This window comes from Nyctibius grandis, chromosome 3, assembly GCF_013368605.1.
Source record: "Nyctibius grandis isolate bNycGra1 chromosome 3, bNycGra1.pri, whole genome shotgun sequence".
Classification (NCBI taxonomy): domain Eukaryota; kingdom Metazoa; phylum Chordata; class Aves; order Nyctibiiformes; family Nyctibiidae; genus Nyctibius; species Nyctibius grandis.
In genome coordinates, this window is record NC_090660.1 from 12,514,006 (window position 1) to 12,527,556 (window position 13,551).

At 44.9% G+C, this 13,551-nt stretch overlaps 1 protein-coding gene across 1 annotated transcript in view; it reads left to right on the top strand.

The window, feature by feature from the left end:
• The first annotated feature begins 273 nt into the window (after positions 1-273).
• NEDD9 (neural precursor cell expressed, developmentally down-regulated 9) overlaps positions 274-13,551 on the top strand; it is a 40,093-nt gene continuing 26,815 nt past the window's right edge. Inside the window, exon 1 of the mRNA XM_068396130.1 lies at positions 274-341. Coding sequence (XP_068252231.1) covers positions 330-341 — 12 coding nt within the window. The 5' untranslated portion in view covers positions 274-329. The remainder of the gene's footprint in view (positions 342-13,551) is intronic.

Genomic DNA, 13,551 nt, shown 5'->3' on the forward strand with positions numbered 1-13,551 from the left:
GATCTTTAAGGTCCCTTCCAACCCAAACCACTCTTTGATTCTATGATAAGGGGGGCACAGCCCGCCCCAACCCGCCTCCTCAGCCCGCTCCCCTCAGCGACTCCGCCGCCCCCTCGGCCCCCGCGCGCGGCACCACCGGGGGCGGAGGGGAAGGCGGGAGGGCGGGGCCGGCGAAGGGCCCACCTTGTTCCCGAGCGTGGCCAATGGGAGGGCGCTATGCAAATGAGCGGGGTAGCCTGGCCGCCGGGCGGGGAGCGCGGCCCGGAGAAGCGGCGGCGATGCGGCGGGCGGAGTGACTGCGCCGCGGGCACCCTCAGCGCTCCGCAGCCATGAAGTACAAGGTGAGCCGGCGGCGGCGGCCGGGGCGGGCGTTCAGCGGCTTATGGGCTTGTCAGCCTTCGCCGAGGGGCCGCATCCCTGACAGGAGGCGGGCGGCGGCCGGCTCGGGGCTCCCCTCGGCACCCCCGAGGGCAAGCGGGTACAGCCGTTGGCCCGGGGGAGGTGGCCAGGTCTCCCCTCGCCTGCTCCGGCACCGGGTCTCCAGGCACAGAGAACACAAGGGAGGTGCCTGGGCGGCGGGGAACCGAGGGGACTGAAGCGGGGCGAGCAGGAGGGGACCCTCGGGGTGCTCTGGGGTGGTGGCGATGAGGGGGGAGAAGGGGGTTTTCTCCCCCCCGCAGCGCTGCGGGTGCCCGGCCGATGGCTCGGCGCCTCCCGCTAACGCCGGCGCTGGCTGACGGGGCGAGCCCGGTACCTCGGGCAGGGCGGGTTCGTGCGCGGTGCCCAGCGTCGGTTTGCGGTCGGGTACCGCCGCTTCTCCCCGCGGTGTCACTCGCCCGTTCCCAGCCCTTTGTGAATGGCTCGTTATCACAGCGCAGTGCTTCAGGGCGGTGGGTTTGGCGGCTCACAAGCAAGGAAAAAAACCCAATACAACCGTATATTTAAAAAAATGGGGTAGCCTGTGCACCTTTCCCATGTTAAAAGGTTAAGCTAAATCACTTATTTACCAGAGGGTTGTTTTTTTCTTTCGGAAGACACAAACGTGGAGGCTTGCATCCTAGTAATACTCTACTTAAAGACGTCTGGGCAAGGTCCTGAATTGCCCACAGGGCATTAGATTACTGTGCAGACATACCGTAATCGTGTGCGATTGGAAAAAAAAGGAGGAGGGAGGAAAAACTTTCCTTCCTCCGCCAAAAATAACTCCAGCATCAATAAAAGGGCGATTTGGAAATGTCACACGTTATATACTTACTTGGAGGCTAACTTGCTTTGGAAGTGAAGTCCGTCTTCTTACTGAATTTAGGCAGTGTAGTGTAAAAGAGCCCTGATGCTATAACATTGCATAAGGCTTATAAAGCTGGGCAGAATGAGATGTGCGGGTGATACTTAGGTAAACATACGTGGAAAAGTATGAAAATCTGTGTGTCTCTGAGCTCAGCCCAAGCTTTCAGGATCTTTCATACCCAAACTTTGGGAAAGGTCAGAGTTAAGTTTTCAAAGCTGCTGCCAGTTTTTCATGGTGGTTAAGAATAACTGGGAAGAAGAAATTGTATAAGATATAGATAGACAAAGATACTCCATGACTTTGAAAATTTTGATCTGGATCTGATGGCCTTTTTTTTTTTAATTCTATCTCAAACAAGTGACTGATTTGAAGTCTCAAATCAGATTAATCTCCTGTCCTTTTCTCCTCACCCTTTCTACTCTACCCCTTCAAATCAGTTCAGATAGACTTTATACCTGCTTAGAAAAGCTGTGTCTCTTACCACAAAACATCAGGCACTTGGGGATAGAAGAACAGTGTCAGTGTTAGTCCAGAGCTCATAAACTGCTTTCCAGCTGCCCATGGCTAAGTGACGCTTGCATCCCAGTGGCAAAATAATGGTCCTGCAGAGTTATACAGCTTCCTGACTTCTAGTGTCACCATCCATCCGTCCTCTGCTGCGAGGAGATCATGCTTCATATGTAGCCCAGTGGCACTGCAAGAATAGGGACCGATAAGGTGGCTCAAAAGGAGGGAGTCTTCCCTGCTCTGTAATGTTTCCTTTGCCCTGTCTGGTTGGAATGAGCATTTTGGTTTGGGTTTGTGATTACATCATTCTAGACAGAGAAAGCTAGACAAAGAAAGAACAAGCCATTTAAAAAAAAAAAAAAAAAAGATGACTGAGGGTTTTGGCCTCAAAAACCTTGTCGGACTAGGGTGTTTATTTTCCCTGGGAAATGTGAAGTAGTTACTTACACTGTTTAACTAGGACAAACATCCTTAGATCTCTTCTCCCTGGAGTAACATATAAAGAAAATACCTGCACATTCAGTCTCTGTTATTTTCTTTCTTTCTTCTGTTTTTCTATAGGAAAACAAAAGTCCTGTAGTTTTTATCATACACAGAAAATAAAGGAAAAGAGCATGCTTATGGCCATACCATCACTTCAGAGGTGGCTTAGCTTCCAGGTGCAGAGTTGGGTCTATTTAACTGCTCCTGATGTTATATTGGGGCCTGTCATTCTTTACTTTCATTGTGATAGTCCATAAGTTAAGGCCTCATTTAATGAAATTATTGAGTTGCTTGTTATAGTTTAATTAGAGTATTAACAGTTGGACAGAACAGGAACTGACTCACGTGTGAGACCCTGAGTACGTCTCTCCATCACTCGTGGCTTCACTTTCTGTGTGACTAAACCCAAGGTCCTTTCTGGTCTAGAAATCCTTTCTGCTACTCAGTCTGCCCTTTTTTTGCTCAAAGATTTTGAAAACTTGTTCCCTCTCTTCTTTCACCTAAGTTTCTTTTATTGTCCATCCCACTCTTTAAACATTCTTCCAACATAATACTCAAATCTGAGTCCTCCGAAAGCCAGTGGGAAAATCCCTGTGGATTTCAGCAAGTTCAAAGTTTTGCCTTATGTATGTCTCTGTACTTCTGTCTGTCTTTTGCACACTGTGTGCAGTTCAGTGAAGATGTGACTGTTTAAAGCAAAAGACAAATTTGACCTCTGGGTAGGTCCTGTTGTACCATTCATGTCCTAATTAATTATTGGAGAACACAAAAGTTAGAATAACTGAGCCATAGGAAATGTTAAGCATAACAAATACTTGTATGTTGGTTTTGAGTATTTCTTAGTCCTACTTGTCTAAAAGCTACTTTCAGAAACTAATTCCTGTAGGGTGCAGTTGTATTATGGCAATACCCCAGTTCTTCACATGATGACAACAGCATCCTTTTGCGCTAAATCTCCACGTACCACAAAACTGCATCCCATCAAGTTCTCACAGGATGCCATTCCAGTGTTCTGTAATCCGGAAGGCAGGATCAACCCCTTCTGAAACCAAACCCAGACTGTCATTCCAAGGATGAAGCAGTTACAGCTAAAATGTACTATGTAGGAACAGAAGTACCAGTGGGTTACCATGATCAGAGAAGAACATGGATGGGAGAGGATACATCTGGCCAGCAATTCCAATACCCTTATCTCAGGCAATAGGAGAGTGACAGAAGCAAAAGGGAAAAGACATTATCATAAGAAGGCTTTTGTAGCTTGTTGGCTGTTCACAAGCAAGACAGAAAAGAGGGGGAAGGAGAAAGGGGAACTTACCTGTTTACTAAAAGATCCGAACAGTTAGTGAAAGAGGAGAGGAAAAGAAAAATACATTCCTTACCTCATTTGAGCCAAAAAGAATGACGTAGATGTAAAGTACGAGGTCTTGATTATCTATTTTTAGACAATTTGTTGGGCAAGGAAGAAACCGAAATAAATGGGGTTTGAAATGCCTGCCATTTGTGCTAAGGCACAGTCCGGTAATATATAGACTTGATTATAATGCCTGCACGCCAAGATAAACAAAATAGTGTCACTAGGAAGAAATACTATATTCCCAACCAGGAATGCTTGTGGAAAGCTGCTTGTAACCCTGGCAATGAAAGACTGTGTCGGGCCATGTCAAGGGAAAAGAACTGCCTGTACTTTACTAACCAAATCCTGTTTTGTGTATTCCTCACACTCCTCTTTGTTTTCCTTTTTTTTTTGGTAACTCAGCAATCACAGGGTGACAAACGTAGAAGTAAATAGGAACTGTAAAACCTTGTAAAAGGTAATACTAGAGGAACAAACCAACCAACGGAAAAACTGTCCAAGTTTGTGCTGTCTCTGCTGCCGTTGTGAATTTGCGATGGAAGTTTTGTGATTTGTCTCTCCTCTGTGCGTGTATGGAGGGAGGTGGCAGAAGTCTAGCAGGGTCAGGCCTAAATCAGCAGCAGCACTAGCGAGATGTAGCAGTAGGACTGTCTCCTTCCCAAAGCTGGGAGGGCCACTGTCATTTTCAGATTCCTGCTCTTCCCCACTGTGGCCTCTGTGTGTGCCCCCGCTCCCTGTAGACTTATGTACTGCTTATAAGCCTCCAATTTGGGGTCAAGTATGTATTTGTGTACTTAATAGAGGTAACTGCCTCAATACCTCAGGGTATTTGAGAAACTCCCACAGCAGAATTCTGTTCTGTCAGCAAGATAGCAAGGTGCTGTTAATTCTGTTTTACAGATGGAGGTGCTGAGGCTTAGGGATGTTACAGGACTTGTTGCAGAGGAAGAAGAGCCACCACACAAAGCATTACAGCTAACAGCATGCAGTTTTTTTTCATGATTTCTAAACTTCTGTGTTTTTATGCTAACAGCTGCTCATGAGTAATGTGGCTGTTAAGTCTATTTCATCAAGAAACTGGTAGTCTAGTCTGTCTCTGTCCAGTAGTTCCTAGTATATGATGGGGAAGCAGAACTGCCACGTGAACAGTCTTCCTTATATTTTGATAGTTCCAATTCAGTTTGATCCTAGATAGTACAAGAAGCATTGGATACTAATCTGGGGGTTTTGCTTGTGCTTTTAAGATCCTGCTAGAGGTTGCACTCCCATTAAACTATTAGTTTGCCTTGAGATACCTTGACCCCACATTAGACCTTCCAAACAGTGCCATATGATCACAGAAGATCCAGAGGGGGTCTTACCGGATCAGAGAACAGGAGAACTACCTAACAGTAAGACTTTATGGAAATATCTTTTGCAAAGGAAAAATTAAAGTACATTTCAGGAGAGTTCTGCACCCTTCTAAGCCAATAACAACTGTTTTGCAGAACACAGGCTAGCCTTTGGAGTAGTCTCATGAAGCATTATTGTGAACTCATTAAGTGTTGGACCACAATTTGTAAGACCACATACAAACTCACCTTTGGAATCTTATGATCTCAAGCGCAGCAACAAGCAGGGTTAGAAAAGATTATACTTGCACTGATATCTTATCACTGAACATTGAACTCCTACAAGTGGTGGCTCAGGAGTTTATATTGTTGAACTGCCTGTGCTCCATTACAAATACCAGAGTCACTGCAGCAAGGCCAGGTGCATCTAGTGACCCGAGTAAAAGTTCGAATGAGGCAATTCTCCTGAGTCACACACACCTCCATGCACCATGACTGGCATGGGTGTACCTACTAGGTACTTTAGCCAACTTTAGAAACGGTAGGAGGCAAGAAACCTATTTGTCTTCTCTCCAAGAGCTTGCACTTGTGGTAGTCCTCAGGCAAGCATGAGGTCCTGCTCTTGCACCGAAGTGCAGGAGAAGAGGATGTTCCCTCAGTATCTGGAAATAGCAAACAGCCTTGTGCCTCTGTGCATACAAAGAGTAGAAAACCATGACTGGGGCATAGGGCTTCCTCCGTGTCATATTGCTGTTATCAAAGATGTTAGGGGCATGGGAATGACTTGCATACAATAGATGGGCTTAGGTGACTCGGGGGCCTAGGTAAAGTCACTTTTGTTCTGCTCATTTTCTTTGGACTAGCTTATTGCAGACATTTAAGTACTTAAATCCCATTCATACCAACAGCAATTAGGAACTGGCCTGTCCCTTAAGATCTAGAGTTTAATTTCATTTTTAAAGCAACATAAGCACCTAAGAGGAGCATGCACAGGTGTCTGCCTTAACTGCAGCAATGGTGAAGAACCCTTATCTTCTACTGTTCCCATTTCTGGCTGCATTTGATGGAGACAAGTAGCCAAACTTCTTGAGACACTGAAGTCTCCACAGCTCTCTAGGAGCCTGCATTCAGTGACATTTGGAATTGTAAATGTGGAAGTCACTTTTCAAGGTGCTTCTTTATGTAACGTGCTCTCTGAGCATCCACAAAAGCAATGGACATTACCTGTTACAACAGTACTCTGACTACTGAAAGATGCTGTATGCTAGGTCTTCAGTAGGATTGATCAGACAGTCCTCTGGGACTGTACTACAAAAAAAAAATATTTATAGCATGTATTCAGCAATATTGGTTAAGTTGGGCTACTGCTGAGTAAAGCTGCAATTAGAGGTACTCCTTGCTGCCTGTAAACGGCTGCAACACTCGGTATGAGTGAAGCTGGGTCACTTTATAGCAGATAAGAATACAGCCCTTGAATATTGCCGCATGTCTATCACAGGCTGTTCTTGGCAAGTGACCTTTTCCTTTTGGTCTAGACATTACAATAGTGGAAACTGTCTTAATTTTAAGGAGTTCATTTTTCCACAGCAGATTTGGACGTAGCCTGAGTTTGACAAGAAACAGGACTGCTAAAGCTATAGTTTGCAGTCCTAGAAACACAAGTGCATAGCATGACAAAAATTGTGTATTTTTTTTTCTCTCTAGGGATGAGGCCCGTTCTTGCCTTTCTGTTTTTGTGTTTGTTTTAAAAACACTTCATTCACAGTCAGAGTGGATTAGCCTGCCCGGAAAAGGAAGAGTAATAAGAATGGATTTACCCTACAGGAAAGCAGGCAGCGCATCGGAAGCCCTTTCTTAAGCAGTCCTCATTCATAGCAAGGTTGGAAATTTTAGCAGGAGCAATACTGTGAATCATTTGGTGACAACAAACTTTAGAAAATGCTGAAGGATCCTAGGAGTAAATCTCAATTCTTCCAATGAAGGTCCTGCTTAGTTGAGGGCAGGGGGAAGAAAATACAGGCCATGAAAATTCAACGATTTTCTTTCAAAGGAATTTTTTGATCCAAAGGGTTAAGTGCAAAACAACTGGAAGCGTGCACTCTGTTTAACATACAGCTTGCAGTAGGTAGGGCCATGAATGCCCTTGTCCTATGGACTTTACATCCAGTTAAAATGCTTAGGGTAATAAACCAATTTTTACTGTTATAGAAGGATCTAGTTTACAAGCAGGTATCTTCTCTTTTTTTCTCTCTCCCTGCTTATACTGCTTTATCTTGTTTGCAGCCCAGAAACTGCACAAACTGATCTCTCACGCGATCAAGAACACAGTTTGAAGTTGTATTTCAGTCTGAGACTAAGCATAGTAACTATGACTGGTTAAAACACACCCACACACTCTCCCTTTCCCTTCTCCAGGGCTATGCTTCCCTAGAAAACGTCAGCTTGCCAAAATTGCGCTGTTCTGGGAGGCTTGTTGACTTTTGGCCAGTGCCCTGTGGTATGGAGAAGACCCTGACCAAACCTGGCCGAGCGTCATCTGCCAGCTAGGACCCTGCTCCCCCTGGAAGTGTGTCTGCTCCACAGGCAGCTTGCTGCCTGTGCCCCCACCAGCCTGCTGAGGGCTGGCAGGAGCCTGGAAACATGAGTTCCCAAGCTTGTTTTTCTTCCGTAAGCTGGACTCTCAGGTCATCCCAAGTTGCGGCTGCTGTGTAGTATCCCAGATGGTGACACTAAAGTGACAGAGAAGGCTGGCTTTCCCTTCTATGGAGAATTTTTGGAGAGACTTGGGGGAAGAGCATGTCCCAGTTCAGCTAAGCTCTAGATTAAAAAATAAAAAAAAAAAAAAAATCTTCCAAAGCTGAAGACATAAGACAGAAATAAGTTGGTGACAATACTGAGGTCCTGTGTCTACACAGCTATGGTTTCTTGACAATGGAGTTGTGATTGTTTCCCCAGAGCTGCACAGAGAAGGGTTAAATTTGGGAGGAGGTTTTTTTTGGGTTTTTTTTGTTTGTTGGTTTTTTTAAGAAAACTTTGTCTGGGAGAAGACTGCTCACAAATGCCAGAAAATGGAAAACTGAGAACTCAAAACACACGTTTCAAGACTCTCTCTTTTTTTCCATCCTTTTCTTTTTCCTTCTGCTCTGCTCCTTCAATTCTTAAGCATTCAACATCCGATCTCCTTTCATTAAGTTTTTAATTGCTTGCCTGAGGGAAAGAGGTTAGGTTCTCCATCTGCATTTTGATGTACTGTGGTTTAATCACAGTGAGATCATATTTACTCTAAGGCTATTGTTTGCATGCTGTATTTTTTCCCCTTCCCCCCCACCCCCCCGTTGATGTCACAGAAGGCACACAGCCCTCAGACAGATTTGAAAAGGCTTGTTAAAGTCATGGAACTAGATCACACCCTTCCTTGGGTGTGGGGAAAGGAAACTGGTTAGGAGGGTAAAACATACAGAGAAAACTTTGCGAGTGAGGTGTGATGGAATTTCCCAAAATATTAATAGGTCTTGAAGGTAAGTCAGGGGTGTGGTTTGCATTCCCAGAAAGAGCAAAGAAAATGGTATTTCAGCACTCCTGTAAAACCCCAGAAACTCAAGGGGCAGGGGAATAAGATCAGGATATGTCATCAGTGGATCCCTGCTCTGCTTCACTGTAAACGTTACAGTCGCTAAGTGTGTCAGCCTTCTGTGATAGCTCCACAACAGGGTGGGTGGTCTGACAACACAGGAGCAGCCTGCATTTAATCTCAGGGGTGTTCCCCAGGGCTGAGCAAAAGAGCATTACCTCAGATATGCCCTTTATGAGCATAGCTATGACGTGTTGCATCTCACTGCACAGACTCCAAACAGAGGGTTGCTATGTAGTGAAAGGGAGTTGCCACTTCTGTTAAACCTCCCCTGCACGCTCACTGAGCGCCTCAGAGGTTTTGTGCAATTCAAGTGGTGTTTGTGACACAGTACATCCATCCTTCACCACATCAGAAACAGGAGGAGTAAATCAACTCCTTGTTTAACAACTGACATAAAATTATATTTCTCTCATTACCTTTGTAATGCCCACGAAAGCAGAGCAGCACCCACACACCTCACATCCCCTCTAACTAAAGTAAAATAAAACCGGCCAAGCCAAAAACCAAAACTCAGTTAAGAGGCAGAAGAACATAATCCGAGCAAACAAACAAAGCCTGGCGTATTGTCCTTCTAGCCAATGCAGAGTTATCATTTTGTTGCTCTTAATAGATACAGAGACAGAAAACTTCCTTTTCAACTCACTTGTCCAGTTTGAAACATCAGGCACGGCAATAAGCTGATGCACTCAGCACAGAACGATGAATTATTTTATTCACACAGGCCAAAGCTTCAATTAGGATCTCTTGCTCTAACCTTCATTTTTGCTTTTTTCCTTTTTTACTTGCCCCCCCCTGCCCCCCTTTCTACCCTCCTAATTCCCTCTTTTGGATTCCTTCCCAAGTTGCAGGTTCATCACTGTGCCTCAGTTTCACAAAGTACTTTGCCAACTGCCTACAAAAAACTGGATACACAAATATCTCCTGTTTGCTTAAAATGGAACAGCTATGCTGAAACAAAATATCTCAGACCAGAGAGCACTCGATCTCTCACATGTTTATGTTGCATTTGAATCCCAGTCTTGGGTGAACTGATGGACCACATCAGCATCTTGGGCAGGAGCGTGAAGTGCCTGGGGCCCTAGTCGGTCTGCTCGCTGCCTGCCGCCCCTGCTGGGTAGGGTATTGTGCCTCCAAAACCCACCGGTAAATATATCTGGAGCATGACAGCCATAATGCCTACTTTGGCTTACCCAAGTGTGAACCAGTAAGGAGGGGACATTCCCTTTTTTCATCCTTACTTTCTGCATAACTGGTCACACTACAAGTTAAAAAAACCATCCAGAACAAACTCTGAAATTCAGACCTCTCAGGCCAGACAGAGGGGTTGGGAAAGCTTGGTGGAATGCTGAAGGAAGACACTTGCCTTTCTCCCCTACAGACCCAAGGTTTTCCACATCACAACCTCCAGGCAGCCGGTGTACTTTAGCGTGACTGACAACCTCTATTCCAGAGATGCATGGGACTAGGTCACAAGGATACTTAGGGTGGATGAAGATATGTCCTCCTTCAGGCTCTGCTCAGGCTCTTAACCTCATAGCTTACTCATTAGCTGTAAAATCAGCCTTCCAAATCAGTGCATGGAAAACTGCCTTAATTTCCATCCAGCAGGACTTGTAATTATTTGGGCTCGCAACACTTGACCAGAAAAGTGTCCGCACTAAAACAAAACTTGTTTTTTGGTGGAAGAAAGCAAGAGAGTGCCTAAAAAGCGCAATTGTGGGCTTTGCCTGTAAGTCAACTGAAACATTACTATGCTGAGCATTTGCAGCCAGGCTCCCTCTTTTGCCGTTAGCTGTGAGCCAAGGAAGCTCACGGTTCCCAGAGCCAGCAGACAGACCCACAGTCTGAGCTAGATGCTAAGGACCTTTTGGAGTTCTCTTGCTGAAGTTGTGGTGACTGCAGCACCCTGGTAGTGCAGCGAGCTCTTTCATACATGCTGTGGTAGCACTTCCTGCCTCCTCTACACAGCTATCGACTTAAGATAAAAAAGTACCTGCTCACAGCTTGTTGCTGGCTGTTAGCTGTTACAGGGCTGCACGCGGGTGGGGGCTGTTACAGCCAAGCAGCAAGGCGCCATCTCACACTCCATTCCCCACGTCAGTGCCCACAGGGGTATGTCCAAGAACATGCCAGCTGTCATGTCCCACCTGTGAGGAGGTGGTGGGGGCGGTGACTCAGATTCACAAATCCCCTTGGTTTGGATTAAGATGAGATGACACTCAAGGTCCGTACATAAACATCTACTTTAATAAACAATCTCTGTGAGACAAAGGTCCCCCTAAAGCATTAACACTCCTCTAATATGTCTGTTCGGGCCACCCATACCCTTCTGAGCAAACAGTTCTTTGTTTCAGGGGGTTACAAGTTAGCCTTGGTGTTTAGACTGTTTGTAAGCCCAGTTGGTCTCCTACACCAGTGCGGCTTTGTGTGTACTAGATACTGCCTTTGCTGTTCTCACTGCCTTCGTCCAGGTTTGAGGAACCAGCAACAGACATTTTTTCAAGGCTAAATGCCTTACTCAATGGCCTCTGTCAACTTGTATCAAGTAGCCTTCGTGAAAAGTTGCTTATTATAGATAGACCTATTACCTACTGTGCCTCAGTAGTTTCTTTCCTTGCAAACACAGCACAACAAATTCTTCATTTCAGGGGCAGTGACAGTGAGAAACAGAAAAGGAGATGGGAGCTAAAAAGCACCAATGTTAAACTGTCCAATGACTCTTGCACTGGAGCCCTTCTGTCAGAAGGCCCAACAGAGCCTGAACTTTGCTGTCTTCTACCAGTACTGCTTGTAGTCAAACTATTTCTCTCAAAATAGAACTCAACCCTTCACTGGATTTTCAGATCAGTTCTTCAGTCTCACAGGCAAATCGTTGCTATGAGGCCTGTTACAACCACAGGGGTTTGTAAATGCTTAAACTTACTTTGGGATGGCAGTGATTCATTTTAAAGAAATCTGAAGCAGAAACAAGGTGTAATGAAAACCAAAAGGAGAGAGCGGAATCTCTGCTAAAAATATTATGTGATTGATAATTAAAATAAATCCAACCAAAGTGAAGCTACTGGTTTGTGCATAGACACTCCTTTTGGGTGTCTCCCTCCACCTTTCCTTCTTTTGTTCCTCTCTTCCTTCCCTCTCCTAAGAACATAGAAGAGAAGCCATTTTGCATTTTAAGAAACAGCTTGTCCAATAATAGAAAAAAGGGGTCCCACCCTCTTTCAGTTTGAGGGAAGAGGTGATTTTTCTGGTTTTATTTTCACATAAACTCTACACATATGAAGCAATATTTAAAAACAGGACAAAGCAGAACAAAACAACACAGCCCACCAGCCAAGCACAGAGCAGGGATCGGTATCCACAAGCCTGTGTGCTCTGGAACATCCTTATATTGCACCTCTGAGGGAAGTGACTGAAATTCTTTGAGCTTATGGTTGGTTGAACCTTTTCCTCGAGCATTCATTCATTACAGAGCTGGCTGAGGAGTCAAGTCGGCAGCCCTGCACTAGGAGCTTGGCACCGTGACACTCAGCCCTTAAAGAGTCCATTGTATTTAATCTCATAGCGTGTCATTTATTATTCCCGTGTTTGCTTCCATGGCTGTGGGCACCTCACACGGTCTTGTTACACACGTCACTGGATGTGTTTAACAGAAAGAGTAGATGTTTCCACCACTCTCTTTAACTCTTGCCTCTGCCCTCTCCTGTCACTCAGCCTCATCAACAAACAGCCTTTTCATCCTCCAAGCCACAAATTACAGAATTCTATCAGTTCCCTTTGCTGCAGGGAAGGCCAGCCAAAACAGATCATATTTTTCAAGGTATTTTCATGCATCTTTATTCATCTGCAGGCACGTTAACCACCAATTGCAGTCAGTTAAGGAGAGAGGAGACAGCTTTGACTGTCCTATAATAGACCTCATTTATGGATCTGAATCCGGCCTGTAATCCCTTCAGCATCTGAGAAGAAAAACAGTTTAGAGAGTCTTATTTTTTCCACTTCAGGTTCTCCAGGTAGAACAGCTAACACCTTTCAGGGCAGCATCTTTTGCTCTCAGTGAGGTTTCACTAGGACATGCATCCTGGTCACAAAAGAGAAAAATCTAAGGTGTGCAGAGAATATGAATGACGCCTTTCTGGGGTTTATCTAATGGACTTGCAGCTAGCATTAAAGGGAAATTCAGATAGAAATTTCAAATTCCAGGTTCACTTTACCTAGAGAGAGCCTGAAAGCTTTACTTTTGTCTCAACCAATGTAGAAAGTTGGGACCACAGGCTCTGTAATCTGCATTTAATCTAGAGACCATCCACTTCAGTACTAGTTCTTTTACACAGAGTTTCTGACACAAGGCATCAAAGTCTGTTGAGCCTTTTCCTGCAGCACGTTCCAGCTGAAATCCCCAGTCATTAGGGTCAGGCTCCCTTTCACTTTGACCTGCTGATGACCGAGGTAGCACTTTATTTAACAGAAGACTGAAAAACTTCCTTTTTTTCCCCAGTGATTTTACAGAAGATGCTTTCTACTGCACTCAAGAGTCCAAGGTTAAGAGGAGTTTAAGCTTCTTGAGAACAAATTTTTATTTTTTTGTTCTGCCTGTACAGAGTATTAATACAGTGGGGGACTGGCCCTGACTTCGACTTCCAAACATCCCAGTATTACTAGCAAGGCTAGAGGATACAAAAGCTGAATGGAATCTTTCCAGTTAACAATTAGTTGTAGAGGAGCACTCATTAACTGAAGTATGGCTACTGTAACACAGCGGGCTCAGGAGAGTGGAGCTGTATATAGACTGCAGGTACTTTCAGATTTTGAGGAGAGCACCACTGCACCTATCATGCAGCTGATTTAATTGGACCAAAGGAGAACAACAGACACTTCTATCCTTAATCTTATTAAAAGAAGGTGGTAGCTTCCAGTGTGTTCATTTCATGAAGCACAGCTGATTTCTATGGCAAAC